This window comes from Anomaloglossus baeobatrachus, unplaced genomic scaffold, assembly GCF_048569485.1.
Source record: "Anomaloglossus baeobatrachus isolate aAnoBae1 unplaced genomic scaffold, aAnoBae1.hap1 Scaffold_109, whole genome shotgun sequence".
NCBI classification, from domain to species: domain Eukaryota; kingdom Metazoa; phylum Chordata; class Amphibia; order Anura; family Aromobatidae; genus Anomaloglossus; species Anomaloglossus baeobatrachus.
Genome location: NW_027441879.1, coordinates 283,477 through 301,533, shown reverse-complemented (window position 1 = coordinate 301,533; position 18,057 = coordinate 283,477). Strand labels below are relative to the sequence as shown.

Here is an 18,057-nt window from a genome sequence, read left to right as displayed (position 1 = left end):
CGTTATTCCCTGCGGTATTTCGCGGTTTACCTCCGGTAATGTACATCGCCTGTCTGCGGTTTTGCAGGGAAGTGATGTCATTACAGGAAGAGGAAGCCTTGCAGAGAGTAAACAAACACACAGAACATATAGACACAGACATCACAGACACAGATCACAGACACATAGAACACACATAGAAAGAAAACGGAAATATAGAAAACAAAGAACGTGGGCTCCGCTGCATATTCACCTTCCAGCCGAGGTAAGCACACAGCGGCGGCCCGGTATTCTCAGGCTGGGGAGGGAGAGGGGCAGGGTTAATGTCCCCCGCCTCACTCCCCCTCCCGCAGCCGAGAATATCAGCCGCAGCTGCCCCGGGACTGTCGCATGCATTATGCAGCAGTACCGGCGTGTCCCCGGCTCTTCCTGCCGCCGTGTAGCAGTGGCAGCAGGGTAATACAAGGGGTTAATGGTGGTGGATCACCGCCATTAACTCCAGGCTTGATCATGGCAGCGTCTATGAGACAGCTGACATGATCAACCCGTAAGTAAAGTGAATAAAACACACAGAAAAATCCTTTATTTTAAATAAAACAAACAAGCCTCGTTCACCATTTTATTAACCCCTCCCGCACCAAAGCTCCGGCGTAATCCACAGCTCCAGCATAATCCACAGGTCCTGCGCTGCTTACATCCAGCCGCAACTGTCACAGACACAGCGCTGAATGAATGCAGCAGACAGCAGAGGTAATTACCGGTCATTTCCCACGGCCGGTAATGTGAACTCACAGCCGACCGTGGGAAATGTAGCGATCTGTCCTCTATCTATGTGTCTATCTATCCCTCTATCTGTCTGTCTATCTATCTATCCCTCTATCTATTCTTCTGTCTATCTATCTACTATCTCAGAATTAAATGACTTTTTTTTTTTTCAATGTGCTTTATTGCATTGAATGCAATAAAGCACATCCCAACCCGCACGCGGCAAAACCGCGGCAATACCGCGAACAATACCGCGGTGAAACCGCAGCAAACCGCGGCAAACCGCATGCGGTTTTCGGGTGCGGTTTGCCGCGGTTTTTTACCGCGGGTGCGGTAATCTTTGAGAGCATGCGGAATTTTCTCAAGAAAATTCCATTTCCCAGTGCGCACATAGCCTTACTAGCAGAGTTGAGCCCGAATTTCCATTTTGTGGGATCTCAGTGTGCAGAGCGGGATCCCACAAATCTCTGCAGCTGCTCTAAGCATGAGACATTGCTCTCTCAACTAATCCATCGCTGTCACATACTCTTTTAAGGTTTTTTGCTGAGCTGCTTAAGAAGCTTGCTGCAGTGCTGGGGTCGTAGAGCTCACTCTTTCACTGACAGTGATCACTGAGGCTTTTGGGATCTCGCAACCTGGAAGTTCATTTTGGGGGACATTAGGGGCACTTCTAAACGTTTTGGTACTGGATTATATTTAGAAAATTCACTAATCTGCGGCTCTCCTCTGCTTTAGTAAATAAAAAAGGCAGCCACAGATTTGTGATAAGCACTATTTAAAGGGAAAGACAAAAAACACATTGCGCTAGAAAATTGAGGGATATTACCCCTGTAACAGTGTCAGTAGCAGATCCCCCCACAACAGTGCATCATGAACACATTTTTTGCTTCAATTTATTCCCCTATTTTCCTCCTTTAAAACCTAGGTGCATCTTATGGTCTGAAAAATACGATAAGTTTAAAAAGAAAGAAAATGGTTCTTTCCCTCAACAATTCTTACTTGAGCAATTGTAGCCAATTTTTGGATAAAACCCTTTGAATTATGGTACATCATGATGGCTTCTCCCGTGTGACTCATTTAACAACAGGACCTGATTAATGATAAAAACATTTGCTAAATTCTGAAAGCAAAAATAACTGCTCCGCTCTGTTGGTTTTCTGATGTTGGCAAGACTTGATTTACCAGTTAAACATTTCAATTATTCACAACATGAAAAAGGTTCCTGCCCTGTGCGGCTTCTTCAGATGTTTACCAAGATCTGATTTCTGAGAATTACATTTTCCACATTCAGAACATAAAAATGATTTATTTTGTGTGAATTTTTTTATGGTAAACAAGACGTGATTTCCTAGTAAAACATTTACCACATTCTGGGCATGAAAATGGCTTCTCCCCTGTGTGAGATCTTTGATGAGCAACAAGGTGTGTTTTCTGAATAAAACATTTCCCACATTCTGAACATGAAAATGGCTTCTCCCCTGTGTGAATTTTCTCATGTCTAACAAGAAGTGATCTCAGAGTAAAACATTTCCCACATTCTGAACATGAAAATGGCTTCTCCCCTGTGTGAATTTTCTCATGTCTAACAAGAAGTGATCTCCGAGTAAAACATTTCCCACATTCTGAACATGAAAATGGCTTCTCCCCTGTGTGAATTTTCTCATGTCTAACAAGAAGTGATCTCCGAGTAAAACATTTCTCACATTCTGAACATGAAAATAGCTTCTCCTCTTTGTGAGATCTTTGATGGATATTAAGATATGATTTCTGAGTAAAACATTTCCCACACTCTGAACAAGAATATTCTTTCTCTTCTGTGTGAGTGTTTTGGTGTTCAATAAGACGTGATTTCATGGTAAAAAATTTCCCACATTCTGAACATGAAAATGGCTTCTCCCCTGTGTGAAATTTTTGATGCTCAACAAGATCTGATTTCCGAATAAAACATTTCCCACATTCTGAACATGAAAATGGCTTCTCCCCTGTGTGAGATCTTTGATGAACAAAAAGATATGATTTCCGACTAAAACATTTCTCACATTCTGAACATGAAAATGGCTTCTTCCCTGTGTGAATTTTTTGATGCTCAACAAGATCTGATTTCCGAATAAAACATTTCCCACACTCTGAACATGAAAATGGCTTCTCCCCTGTGTGAGATCTTTGATGCGCAACAAGATACAATTTCCGAAAAAAACATTTCCCACACTCTGAACATGAAAATGGCTTCACCCCTGTGTGAGAACTTTGATGCTCAACAAGAGACGATTTCCGAATAAAACATTTCCCACACTCTGAACATGGAAATTGCTTATCCACTGTGTGAATTCTTTGATGCTCAACAAGAGCCGGTTTCCGAATAAAACATTTCTTACACTCTGAACATGAAAATGGCTTCTCCCCTGTGTGAATTTTTTGATGATTAGCAAGGGTTGTTCTCTGAGTAAAACATTTTCCACATTCTGGGCATGAAAATGGCTTCTCCCCTGTGTGAGATCTTTGATGTTCAACAAGATCCGATTTCCGAATAAAACATTTCCCACACTCTGAACATGAAAATAGCTTCTCTCCTGTGTGAATTCTTTGATGCTCAACAAGAGACGATTTCCGAATAAAACATTTCCCACACTCTGAACATGAAAATGGCTTCTCCCCTGTGTGAATTTTTTGATGATTAGCAAGGTTTGTTTTCTGAGTAAAACATTTACCACATTCTGGGCATGAAAATGGCTTCTCCCCTGTGTGAGTTTTTTGATGGATATTAAGAGTTGATCTCCTGATAAAACATTTCCCACATTTTGAACATGAAAATGGTTTCTCCCTTGTAGGAGTCGTTACATGTTCCACATCCCTTCTGCAACTTTCATTTTGATTAAAATTCTGTGATAAATCGGACTTTTGGACTTGTTTTAAAAGATCAGATGATAAAGCTTTCCGAGGAAGGACTGGAGGTATATCTGGAACAACAGCATGCTCTTCATATGTATCATGTGTGATACTTTGATCATCTGTTTTAAATTCTGACGATATTAGATTTCCATCTGAAGTCCCAATACAGACATCTGCTAAAAATAAACAGTTATTATTTCTCAATGATATTATCTTAAAAGTACATTTTTTGTTTTTAAACCATAACATCAGAAATTCTGAAAAAATGTATTCTGAATCTGTTGTCCAATTTCAACATCTTAAGCCTGCTTTACATGTTACGATTCAGCATACGATATTGTATGCGATCGTAACCGCCCCCATCGTATGTGCGGCACGTTCAATTTGTTGAACGTGTTGCACATACGATTTTTTCCTGTCACACGTACTTACCCGTCCATACGACCTCGATGTGCGCGGCAAACGTCCACTTTCTGGAGTGGGAGGGACGTTCGGCGTCACATCGACGTCACGCGGCAGCTGGCCAATAGAGGCGGAGGGACGGAGATGAGTGGGACGTAAACATCCCGCCCACCTCCTTCCTTCCGCATTGTCAGCCAGGAGATGTGGGACGCAGGTAAGATCTGTTCATCGTTCCCAGGGTGTCACACACTGCGATGTGTGCTACACCGGGTACGATGAACAATCTGCCGTTCCATTTTTAGGAATTGAACGACGTGCATGCGATGAACGTTTTAACGTTCAATCGCAATCGCACGTACCTGTCACACACTACAATGTACCTTACGATGCCGGATGTGCGTCACTTACGACGTGACCTCGCCGACACATCGTAAGATATATTGTAGCGTGCAAAGCGGCCTTTAGGCTGTTTTCACACTTGTGTTGTGTCTCACCTGCCAGGTCCGTTGCTGCGTCGAAATGACGCATCCGTCAATTTTTGTGTTGCTAACAGACCCAACGGATGCGTAATTTTGCTGAAATCTGTCAGCGGCACTACCGCCCCCATGATCACTGCACACACACCGGCACTACCACCTTTATCATCACCGCATATGCAAGCACTACCGCCCCCATCATCACTGCACACACTGGCACTACCGCCCCCATCATCACCGCTCACACCGGCACTACCGCCCCATCATCACCGCACACAAGCAGGCACTACCGCCCCCATCATCACCGCACACACTGGCACTACCGCCCCCATCATCACTGCACACATCGGCACTACCACCCCCATCATCATCGCACACACACCGGCACTACCAACCCCCATCATCACCGCACACACACAGGCACTACAGCCCCATCATCATTGCACACACACCGGCACTACCGCCCCCCATCATCACCGCACATACATCGGCACTACCGCCCCCATCATCACCGCACATACCCCGCCACTACTTCAGTGACGTACCCGCTGACAGAGCTATTCACTACAGTTTCTGCGTGGAGCTCACAGATTGCGGTGGTGTTTTACTGCCGCTCCTGTCAGCTTCTGATGTAGCAGAGATGAAAGCATTGTGGGACCTCATGTGGATTACGCCGGACCTGGAGGGGTATTTGGTGATAAATAAAGTGGTGTAAGATGGTGTTTTTTTGTCTTTTATTAAAAAAAAAGGATTTTTTCGGGTGTAGGTGTTTATTTACTTTCTCTTACAGGTTAATCATGGGGGGTGTCTCATAGATGCCTGCCATGATTAACCTAAGACTTAGTGGCAGCTATGGGCTACCTTTAACTCTTTATTACCCCGATTGCCACAGCACCAGGGCAATTCGGGATGAGCCGGGTAAAAGTCCTGGGACTGTCGCATCTAATGGATGCGGCAATTCCGGGCAGCTGCTGGCTGATATTTTTAGGCTGGTTGGCTCCCCATAACATGGGGCTCCCCATCCTCAGAATACCAGCCTTCACCCGTGTGGCTTTATCTCGGCTGGTATCAAAATTGAGGGGGACCGCACGCCGTTTTTTTTTAAATTATTTATTTATTGTACTGCATGAAAGAGACCCACCCACCGGCGGCTGTGATTGGTTGCAGTGAGACAGCTGTCACTCAGCGTGGGGGTGTGTCTGACTGCAAATAATCATAGGCGCCGGTGGGTGGGGGAAGCAGTGAATATGAGATGGAATAATGAGCGGCTGGCATTTTCTTTTTTTTTTTTCCACTTTAAAGTTTTATTGAATTTTAAAACAATACATAAAGAGAATGTGACGCCCTGGTAAAAGCAGGTAGTCACAGGTAAGCACCCGCATTACACCTTTCCCACACTAGGAAACACACAGCCAACCATTAAAACCTAGTCACCCCCTTAGGGACAGATAGACATACCAGTGGGCATGGCCAGGTGGTTGGTGCATTCCCACCCAGGGGTTTAGACTGCCCGGGGCGGGAAAGCAAGCAGTGGAGTTTCAGAGTTCAGAGAGAGTGGAGGTCAGGCCTGTGTGTCAGGCCTGAAGTAAACTGACAGGTACCAGGGTAGGAGCCCTGGTGCCACTGGCTAGGAGGCAGACGGTGGTCTCCTTCGACAGGAGATGGGAAGATGGCTCGGCAGAACCAAGGTGGACCGGGACAGGGTTGTAGCCCACCGGTACCTACACCGGGGACCCAACCGGAAGCCGTGCACAAAGGGGGGTACTCGGACCCTGAAGCCAGAACCAGAACCTACTTGAACTGGTTAATTAACCGATTGAGGCCAGGACTAAATGTCCTGTCCCACCCAAAGTCCCTCATAGAAGACAACAGCCCACTGATTCGGGATAAGAGGTCACCGCCAGGGCCCAGAGATCCCACGGGCCAGCGTCTGTGGGCACGGCTCCTTAGGCCACATCCAGCCGGGAGCGGACTCCCGAGTTTCATACCGGGAAGATCCATTTGACACAAAAAGGTGCAGGAGAAGGATAGAGACCACCAGCCGGGTGGGGGATCCCGAACTCAACCGGCCACGGCACAGGCCACCACTACCTTGGTTTACCAGAGACTTGCGTGTTTTACTGCTGACAGTGAGTACACCAGCACCCCCTACGGTCGTCATCCCCCCTGCTCCAGAGCCTCGGGTCCCGGGGCCACCATCCCTGCCCATGGAGGGGTTAACATCTTTTTGCACAACATCTCCCCCCGGGTGCCCTGTAACAGCAGCGGTGGTGTCCCACCTCACCACACACCGTGGGTGTCGTCACAAACTTATTACGGCCTAGCCCGTACATCTACGTCCCCCCATTTTAATTCAGCGTGTCCGCGAGACCCCCGGGTCCAGAGACCCTCGAGCCACCACCCCTGAAGGTTCGGGCCCGAGCAGCAACCGGCTGCTGGCACGGGGACGGCACATCCTGAAACTTGGCGTCACAAACAGGATACTTACCCATCCACTTACCTTGTGGAAGTGCGCCTTGTCTTGGACAGTCAGCGGTGATCCGTTGCCGAAATTTCAGAAGTTGCCATTTTGTTCACCATTTTGGCGCAAAAAACTACAGTCCATCATCTTCTTCCCCGCGAAAAGGGCGCGAAAACCGAAGCGCCGCCCCCTGGTAACGCGGCCGGAAAGCGAGGCCAGAAGTCGAAAAACGAAACTTACAGGCCTGAAAGAGGAGTGCCGGCAAAAGACCAAGGGGGAGAAGCGGGAAGATGTCGGCTCCTAAACTTGATGCCGACCCCGCGCCGACCGCCGGAGCGGCGGCGCCCGCAAATGAAGCAGCCGGTGAGGAAGCTGCAGCTCCTGCTCCGGTCGCAGGAGCGTGGACCCTTGGGCTCTGGTAATGATTCCCCGTGTAGCAGCTGGCGGTGAGCCGCCTGCCACAGGAAGGATGTCGGCTCCGGCAGTCCGCAGTCCGCCCGGGAATGGCGTCTAGCTCAGAGACGGATGACAGCGGCTCCGAGGGTGATACGGAGGCCCCGACTGCCGCTGGGGGTATGATAATACCAATCTGTAGATACTGCAGACAGCCTGGTCACTTTGCCAGTGCGTGCCCTGAGAATGGCCGGTTTTAAAGGAGCTCACACCAAGTTTTAAAGTTGAAAGTTAACTGTTTAAGGGACTTGCGACCCTTGTTGAACGTCCTCATGTTCCGGAGGAGGCCATCTGCATGACAGGTGGAGGGTAGCAGGGCAGTTGAAGAGTTAAATGACACAGCGCTCCGTTCTTGTTGAACGTCTTCACCCCTGCAAGTTCTAAGTGGAGACGCCATCTGGGGTGGGAGCCCCAGGTGGAGGATGGAGCCCGGTATGGAGGAGCAGTCGTACCCGCACTGCCGGAAGCTGAAGACGGAGTCTTTTGGACAGTGCTGCCTGTGAGCGAAGGTGGCATTGGGGACTCGTGCTGTCCAGTGGTGGTCTGGGGAAAAGCTGCAGAAGGAGGCTGTTCCGGCAGCGGAGTTTAAATGTTATGATTGACCGTCCTTTTCATTTTGCAGCAGTCTCCGGAGAGGCTGATTGGAGGATGGGCCTGCGGTAGAGTAGACCGAGGCCCTGTCACCATTGGGACCAGTGACTATCCTCCGGGTCAGGGGTCCCCTGGACATGGGGTCCTTGAAAGGACTGCCGGGTAAGGAACTTTTTACCCAGCCCGTTTCGGCACCCGGACTTAACCTGGACTTTGGCAAGGGGTGCGCACCAGTGCTTAGCGGTGGCACCAGGGTTAGGTTTGTTTGGGTGGTAAAGGCGAGAAGGACCCGGTCCCGTCACGTCCCGGTTATGTTATGTAACGTTTAAGTAGCCTGCCTCCCGTAAAGGAAGAATTCAAAATATTCTTACAATGTAAATATGTTATTATGTTTAAAAAATGTTTTATTCTTTTATCTTTCTGCAGTAAAAATAAACCGGTGGTGGTCGGACAGCCCACTGACGGTCTGTGTTTAACCAAGGGGCAGTGTGATGCCCTGGCAAAACCAGGTAGTCACAGGTAGGTCCCCGTATTACACCTTTCCCACACTAGGAAACACACAGCCAACCATTAAAACCTAGTCACCCTCTTAGGGACAGATAGACACAACAGTGGGCGTGGCCAGGTGATTGGTGCTCGCCCACCCAAGGGTTTAGACTGCCCGGGGCGGGAAAGCAAGCAGTGGAGTTTCAGAGTTCAGTGAGAGTGGAGGTCAGGCCTGTGTTTCAGGCCTGAAGTAAACTGACAGGTACAAGGGTAGGAGCCCTGGTGCCACTGGCTAGGAGGCAGATGGTGGTCTCCATCGACAGGAGACGGGAAGACGGCTCGGCAGAACCGAGGTGAACCAGGACAGGGTTGTAGCCCGCCGGTACCTACACCGGGGACCTGACCGGAAACCGTGCACAAAGGGGGGTACTCGGACACCTGAAGCCAGAACCAGAACCTACTAGAACTAATTAATTAACCGATTGAGGCCAGGACTAGAGGTCCTGTCCCACCCAAAGTCCCTCATAGAAGACAACAGCCCACCTAATTCAGGATAAGAGGTCACCGCCAGGGCCCAGAGATCCCAAGGGTCAGCGTCTGCGGGCACGGCTCCTTAGGCCACACCCAGCCTGGAGCGGACTCCCGAGTTTCATACCGGGAAGATCCATTTGACACAAAAAGGTGCAGGAAAAGGATAGAGACCACCAGCCGGGTGGGGGATCCCGAACGCAACCGGCCGCAGCACTGGCCACCACCACCTTCGTTTACCAGAGACTTGCGTGTTTTACTACTGACAGGGAGTACACCAGCACCCCCTACGGTCGTCATCCCCCTTGCTCCAGAGCCATCGGGTCCCGGGGCCACCAATCCTGCCCACAGAGGGGTTAACATCTTGCTGCACAACATCTCCCCCCGAGTGCCCTGTAACAGCAGCGGTGATGTCCCACCTCTCCACACACCGTGGGTGGCGTCACGAACTTATTACGACCTAGCCCGTACATCTACGTCTCCCTATTTTTATTCGCCGTGTCCACGAGACCCCCGGGTCCAGAGACCCTCAAGCCACCAACCCTGAAGGTCCGGGTCCGAGCAGCGACTGGCTGCTGGCACGAGGGTGGCACAAGAACATTGGTCCATGCTATCACAAATATTGCGAATCAAAAGTCTATACGATACAACACATTCGCAGACTTCATAACAGTAGGTAGATGATTGACATAATACATGGATAGTCATTTTAAACCACAAAAAATAATAAAACAAAGAAGAGAGGTTAAGGAGAGGGGCATTCACGATATATAGAAAAGAAAGAATAAGTTGGAGAAAGAGGAGGAGAGGTAAAGAGTAGAACGCGTCGGCCGGGTCTGATACATTGTCCGTTGGACCAAAACTTGTCAGAAAGGTGGTGTATGGTGACTGAGGGAGATAGGGCCAAAGTGCCTATTTTCCGGAGATTAAATTAGTTCAAGAAATGTTCTACCAGACAGGAATGATTCCCACTGAAACCATTTAGTGGCCGTCTCTACTGTCTGGCCACACGACTAGGCCATCACCATTTCCATGCGATGAATCACATTCACCTCCATTACCCACTCCTCTAGCGTAGGGGGAGTAGGATCCTTCCAACGCCGAAGAATCACTGTCTTGGTGCCTGAAGAAGGTGGCCCAAGAGGGATTTTTTATAGGCCTTTTGCGATACGTTAAAGATGTACAATAAAACTGCCTGTGGGCAAATAGGGACTGTGATCCCGGTGACCTCCTGTATGGCTGCTAGTACTTTGTTCCAAAAGACCGCTAAGCTCGGGAAGTACCACCAGATGTGGGACATGGTGCCCCCCTGCGCTCCACAACGCCAACAGGTATCAGGTACTTCGGGACACCACGCATGAAGGGAAGTTGGGACCCTGTACCACCTAGAAAGTATTTTATAGCTGCTTTCTTGCATCCTGGTGGCAACCACGGACTTGTGGGTCAGACGGAAACAACGCTCCCACTGATTCCCAAGGAACGTCTGATTGAGCTTTGCCTCCCAAGCCGCACAGAAGCGAGGAAGAGACGCCTCTGCTGCGCTTGTTATGAGCTTGTACACTTTGATATTGCTTGACGTGTATCGGAGGACACAGTACAAAGGTTTTCAAAAGGTGTTTGGAGTGAGGGATGAGCCATGACAATGTCTTGTGAAGTTATGAAGTGTTTGAGTTGAGCACAACAATCTCCAGGAGTGGTAGGAGGGATCCCCCCGGGGCCACCTGGTTCAATCTCAAGGGGTTCTGTTTCGTGCTTCCCAGAAAATTGTTGGATGATGCCCCCGGTAAAAACTCTGGGTTATCGGTTAATGGCATAAGGGGTCCTCTGGACTGAATCAGGCGATTGCGTAAAGATGTGGAGTGTACAGTTTTCAATATTTGTTTAGTGCTATAGGACATCTCAATCTTATGTTTGGTAAGGAGTGGCCAGGTTCACGGCAGGGTCGGCACTGTGCCAGACAAACCCAAAGCTTAGATCTAGAGCTATGCAAAAGGTCCAGAACTCTGGCGTGAACGGCCGCCATGTAATACCGCCTACAATCGGGCAACCCCGCTCCTCATGCGTTCTTGGTCCTAGTTAAGATGCTACTCCCGAGACGGGCGCGCATCTTTGACCAAACAAATTGATTGAATAAGCGCTGTATCCTAGCCCGGTAGGCTGCCGGAATGTAAACCGGGACCGTCTGTATCAAATACAGCAATCTTGGCAGGGCCGTCATCCTGAGAGCGCTAATCCTGCCGAACCATGAAAGAGTACCCCTTTGCCATGAGGCTAAGGGCCGCTTTACACGCTGCGATCTCGCTAGCGTGATTGCTAGCGTGCATACCTGCCCCCATCGTTTGTGCATCACGGGCATATCGCTGCACGTGGCGCACAAAATCGCATGGACTCATCACACATACTTATCTGCATAGCGACATCGCTGTGACCGGCGTACTGCCTCCTTTCTAAGGGGGTGGTTCGTTCGGTGTCACAGCGACGTCACTAAGCAGCCGCCCAATCAAAGAGGAGGGGCGGAGATGAGCGGGACGAACATCCCGCCCACCTCCTTCCTTCCTCATTGCCAGCGGGACGCAGGTAAGGTGAGGTTCCTTGTTCCTGCGGTGTCACACATAGCGATGTGTGCTGCCGTAGGAACGACGAACAACATTGTACCTGCAGCAGCAACGATAATTGGGAATAGGGGGGCATGTCACCGATTAGCGATTTTGCACGTTTTTGCGACGATTCAAAATCGCTACTAGGTGTCACACACGACATCGCTAACGCGGCCGGATGTGCGTCACAAAATTCGTGACCCCAACGACCTCGCTTTAGCGATGTAGTAGCTTATAAAACGGCCTTAAGAGGTACTTTGCACGTTGCGACATCGCTACTGCGATATTGTCGGGGTCAAATCGAAAGTGATGCACATCCGGCACCAGTAACGATGTTGCAACGTGTAAAGCCTAGATGCGCCGATAAACGATCGCAAAAGCGTCGTAAATCGGCGATCTGTATAGCGTCGGCCATTTCTATAATGTCGGGTCGACCGCAGGTACAATGTTGTTCCTCGTTCCTGCGGCAGCACACATCGCTGTGTGTGAAGCCGCAGGAGCGAGGAACATCTCCTTACCTGCCTCCACCGGCTATGCGGAAGAGAGGAAGTGGGTGGGATGTTTACGTCCCGCTCATCTCAGCCTCTCCGCTTCTATTGGCCACCTGCCGTGTGACGTCGCTGTGACGCCGCACGACCCGCATCCTTAGGAAGGAGGCGGTTCGCCGGCCAGAGCGACGTCGCAGGGCAAGTAAGCTGCCATAGCGATAATGTTTGCTACGGCAGGTATCACAAGATATCGCATGTGCGATGGGGGCGGGTACTATCGCACTCGGCATCGCTAGCATCGGCTAGCGATGTCGCAGTGTGCAAAGTACCCCTAAGTCTCCCTCAAGTTTTGACAGAAAACTGTGATAATTTAGTTGAAAGAGCCTGGTCAGATCGGATGTGATATTAATGCCCAAGTATCCAATACTGCCGTGAGGTGGCCATCTAAAGGGGAAGTTTGGTTTTATAGCATTTACTGTTGTTTGAGGCAAAGAGATATTTAGGGCCTCTGATTTATCAAAATTGATTTTAAAGTTGGACCACTTGCTAAAGCGGTTTAGTTCCAGCATTAGGGACGGGAGAGATGTGAGGGGATTACACAGATATACAAGGAGATTGTCAGCAAACGCGGCGCATTTATGCTCCCGATTGGCGATCCTAAAGCGGGCTTTACACATTGCGACATCGCTAGCCGATGCTAGCGATGCCGAGCGTGATAACACCCGCCCCATCGCACATGCGATAAGTGGTGATCGCTGCTGTAGCAAACATTATCGCTAAAGCAGCGTCACACGTACATACCTGCTCTGCGACGTCGCTGTGACCGGCGATCTGCCTCCTTTCTAAGGGGGCGGTTCGTTCAGCATCAAAGCGACGCCACAGCAGTGTCACTGAACCGCCGCCCAATAGAAAAGGAGAGGCGGAGATGAGCGGCCGAAACATGCCGCCCACCTCCTTCCTTCCTCCTTTTCTGGTGGACGCAGGTAAGGTGATGTTTGTCGGTCCAACGGCGTCACACATAGCGATGTGTGCTGCCGCAGGAACGACAAACAACATCATACCTGTCGCTGCAGCGATATTATGGAAATGAGCGACGTGACAACAAGCAACGATTTGTGACTTTTTTGTGCTCGTTGATCGTCGCTCATTTGCGTTACACGCTGCGATGTCAGTAACGGCGCCGGATGTGCGTCACTAACGACGTGACTCCGACGATATCTCGTTGCCGATGTCGCAACATGTAAAGCCCGCTTAATTCCCTGTATATCCGGGTTGGTCCTAATGGCCGAAAACAAGTGTTCCATGACTAAAATATATAGTAAAGGTGACAAAGGACACCCCTGCCGGTCCCGTTTCAGATGGAGAAGGGTCCTGACAGAGTGCCGTTGATTTTAAGATACGCAGTCGGAGAATGATATAAGGCCATAATCTTAGACGAGAAAACTGGCCCCAGGACTATATGGTCCAGTGTCTGTGAAAGTGACTGCCAGGAGTCTGTCAAAAGCCTTCTCGGCATCCAAAGATAACAACATCAGTGAGAGCTTTTTAGTGTGTGCCTGTTGGATTAGGTCCAGGGTCTTTATTGTATTGTCCCTTGCCTCCCTGCCCGGGACAAATCCGACCTGGTCTAAATGAATCAGGTCAGGGAGCAGGGGGCCAAGTCTATTTGCCTAAAGTTTGGCATAGATTTTTAAATCTACATTAAGAAGTGATATTGGTCTAAATCTGCTACACGCCGTGGGGTCTTTTCCAGCCTTACGGAGGAGAGAGATATGGACCGTGGTGGAATGAGGCAGAAAGGGACAGACTCAGAAATTGAATTGAAGGAGAGAAGCATTAAGGATGCTAACTGTTCTGAAAAGGATTTGTAAAATTTGGAGGGGAACCCGTCAGGTCCAGGACTCTTATTACCAGGTGTGTCGCGAATCACCGCCAATATATCCTCCAATGAAAATGGGCTTTCTAGGTCTTCAATTATAGAGCTATTAAAATGTCTAAAAGGACATCCATCACTCGACTCAGGGGGCTCAACAGATAAATTATATAGCTTGGATTAAAAGTCGTGAAATGTATTTGAGATGTCAGGGGTGGCATAAAGTAGTTTGTCGCGTGAATTTTTGATGCAAGGAATGAGGGTATGAGCTCTCCCTTCTCTCAACGCATTAGCCAACAGTCTGCCTGGCTTATCCCCAAACTCATAAAACCTCGCCTTCCCCACCTGTATTAGGCGCTTATATGAGGAATCTAATAGTTTTTTTACCTCTATCCTAGCTTGTAGAAGAGCTTGTAAATTCGTGGCTGATAAGGCTCGGTTGTGCATGAGCTCCAGTACAGAAACCCTATGAAGAGCTTTTACTATGTCTTGCGCCCTTTCTCTTTTGATTCGGGACCCATGTTTAATAAAAATACCTCGTAGGTGTCACGCTCCCCGGATCCCGGCGCCGCCTGTCACTCACCGCTCCCGTCCCCGGTCCTCCTGCCCGCGGCTGCACCTCTCACTCCCCCTCCTGTGTGTCCTCCATGCCTCCCGTCCGCCGCTCTCGGGGTCCCGCTGCGACCCAGGACTCTATGCCTGGCTCCCCTGCATCTCCTTCACCTTCCTCTCTGCTTCCTGCACTGGTCTCCAGCACTCGGGCCTCGCGCATGCGCATTAGGGCGCGGGCGCGCTCACTCACCTCTTCTTAAATCGCCAGCGTCCCAGGAACAGGATATGGCTGATGTACAGGGTATATAACACTTCCTTTTTCGTGTGGGCGGTGCCTGTTCAACGTGTTCCTGTAGCTAGGTGTTCAGGTCCCTCTGTCTTGTGTACCCAGATTAACCCTGTCTCCTCCGCAGTGCCTGTCTGCCGTCCCAACTGTGTCCAGCATGCCGGTTTCCCAGGAGGTGTCCCGGTGACTGTCTGCTGTGGATCCTGCCATCTTCCGTCAGCTTGAACCCGTCACCGATCCTGGATCCCATCTGGATACTTCAGCCTGCACATCCCGCTGGATCCGGACCCCGTCTGCTATTACTACCCAGCACCTGTACCCGGTTCCAGTCATCCGTCCTGCCTACGGTGCCCATTGGACTCTTTTTTTTAAATCAAATAATTTTTTATTAACATTTCGGTTTAACAGGTAAATTCCGCATACACACAGGTATGCACAACAAACCCCTTCCCATCCCCCTCCCTCCCTCCCCCAAACAGGATCCCCAATCAGTATATATTTATTTGAATACTTTATATCCTAAGGTACATTAAGGCATGTATCAGTGATCGAACAGTAGCTACTGAGAGTATCCAACTGGAGCATCTGCAATCCAACCCAACATTCATACCCATTCTTATGCATTATGGCTTAGGACAGGTTTGCCGTCAGGGCTCTAGCCCAAGTCAGTGTCCTTGGAGCCAAATTCGGGATATCAAGCCACGGGGCCCACAACTCCTCAAATTTCCTATATGCCCTTCTTTTTTGATAAGTGTATTTCTCCATCCGAAGTGTGTAGTTCACCTTATCAATTAACTCTTTGATATCAGGGATCTTGCTATCATTCCAGTACCGTGCAATGACTTTCCGTGCCTGGTACAGTATGCGCGCGATAGCAATCTTATGCCCCTCCTGGACAGGAAGTTCCGCCGTATAGCCAAGAATACATGTCAGTGGTTTGCGGTCCATACGGCAGTAATAGACCGAATCAATAAGGTCAAGGACCCCCACCCAATATCTTCTCAAACGTGGACAATTCCACATAAGATGAATTAGATCCGCATCCGGAGCTCCACACTTCCAGCAGCACGAGTCAGGGCTGACACCTATTTTGAATAAAAAGGCCGGAGTTCTATATTTCCTATGTACTAAGAACACTTGTGACAGCCTCTGTGACTCACTGACCGACACCAGTGGAATATTTTGCAATACCTCCTCCCATATTTCCTCTGAAACGGCCCCTATGTCTCCCTGCCATCTATCCCTAAGACCGCAGGTCACCCCCCTATATTTGGCATCTTGGAGGTACATGTGATACCAGGATATTGCGCCCTTAGTGTCCCCAGCCGCCACCGAGGCGTCCAACAACAGCGTCCGATTCACCGGCGACATATTCACAGATACCGATTGTACCTCGCACGCATGACTCACCTGAAGGTATTGGAAAAACCTGTTGTTCAGAATCCCAAATTCCCCTTTAAGCACTTCAAACGTCTTAACCCGCCCCTCCTCAAACAGTTGCTGTACCTTCTTGATCCCTTTCCGCTGCAATAGCTCAAACCCACATAGTTTGTCCAGTTCAGGAAGATTCGGGTTTCCCCATATGAGTGAGCACATAGTGACTACCCCCACCTTTAGTACTTCTTTTACTTTTACCCAGGTCTTCCCCATTTCTCTTAAGGTATGGTGTTCGGGGGCAGGGGTTCTCAGAAATCCCCCTGAATCTAATTCCGTAGGTAAGGCTCTCTTCCTCAAAGTATGACGCAATACTGATACTATTGACGATGGGGTTCCCATACCCTCCCCCTCCCAGTTCTTAAAATGTTGTAACTGGGCTGCCAGATAATAAAGAAATGGGTCTGGAACCGCCAGCCCCCTCCCCCCCCCTCATTTTAGACTTTTGAAGGGTTTGCAATTTTATCCACGCAATTCCCCTTTTCCAAATTAACTCTCTGAAAATACTGTTGATTTTGTGAAAAATCCGTTGAGGTAACCAAATTGGTGCATTATGTAACTGGTACAGAGCTTGTGGCATTAGAATCATTTTCACTAAATTAGCTCTGCTAACCACCGACAAAGGGAGTTTACACCACGCCTTGGTTTTCTGCTGAAATCTGCTCAAGAGAGGGGTAATATTCAATTTCTCAAAGTCTGCCACCTTCTCACTGATCAAGATTCCCAGGTACTTAAATGAAAGAGTAATCATCAACTGCCCTACCAAGTTCTCAGGGGTAGGGGGGACGGGTCCCAAAGTCATCAAAGATGATTTCCCCCAATTAATTGTCAGACCCGATAGTGCGCCAAAACGATCAATAACATCTATGGCTTCTCTTAGGGAGTTTAGCCAGTCATCTAAAAAAGGAGCATATCGTCCGCATAGAGTGCGACTTTCTCTGTTAAGTTACCATGATGGAAACCTTTCACGCCTCTTGATGTTCTCAGGACCGCGGCAAGTGGCTCAATGGCAATGGCAAACAACAGTGGGGACAATGGGCATCCCTGCCTAGTCCCTCTAGAGTCTAGGCAATGAAAACCCCTCTGACAACAGCCCGTTTACCTTTACCCATGAAATAAATCTTTCGCCAAAGCCCATTGTATCCAATATCACCCATAGAAAATTCCACTCGACACTATCAAATGCCTTAGCAGCATCCAGAGAGACCACCGCTTTAAACTGATCCCCTTCCGCTGGTAGCTGCAGATTTAGATAGAGCCGTCAGATATTAATGGCCGTATATTTATTTGGCATAAAGCCCGTTTGGTCAGGATGTATAAAGGAGGATATTATCCGTGCTAACCGGTTAGCCAAGACTTTTGCCAGAATTTTAACATCCACGGGGAGAAGGGATATCAGGCGGTAGGATTCCGGCAGACTGGGGTCCTTATCCTGTTTAGGAATTACCACAATTATGGCTTCGTTCATGGAGGGTGGCAGCCTTCCAATCTCTAGGGCCTCATTGAACACTTCCAGCAGCTGGGGGAGTAGTACTGAGCCATAAGACTTAAAGACCTCAGCCGGCAGGCCATCCGCACCTGGGGACTTATTACTAGACATTGATGACAACGCAAGCTCCAGCTCTTCCAGACGAAATGGGGCATCTAATGCCCGTGCATCGTCCTGCAGGAGAGTCGGTAGATCTCCCTGCATCAAAAAATCTTGTATATCCTCCACAGCAGGGGACACTTTAGAACTATAGAGCTCCCAAAGAATTCCTGAAACACCATTGTGATGCCCTGGGCAAGCCAGGGGTC

General features: G+C 49.2%; 1 protein-coding gene across 2 annotated transcripts in view; it reads right to left on the bottom strand.

Annotated features, from left to right (window-relative positions):
* Positions 1-1,121: 1,121 nt before the first annotated feature.
* Positions 1,122-18,057, bottom strand: part of LOC142260469 (uncharacterized) — a 39,683-nt gene continuing 22,747 nt past the window's right edge. The window contains exon 3 of one of the 2 annotated variants that reach the window (XM_075331940.1): positions 1,122-3,809. In XM_075331940.1, the coding sequence (XP_075188055.1) occupies positions 2,050-3,809 (1,760 nt within the window). In that variant the 3' untranslated portion in view covers positions 1,122-2,049. The remainder of the gene's footprint in view (positions 3,810-18,057) is intronic. The other variant, XM_075331941.1, reaches the window with a different exon arrangement.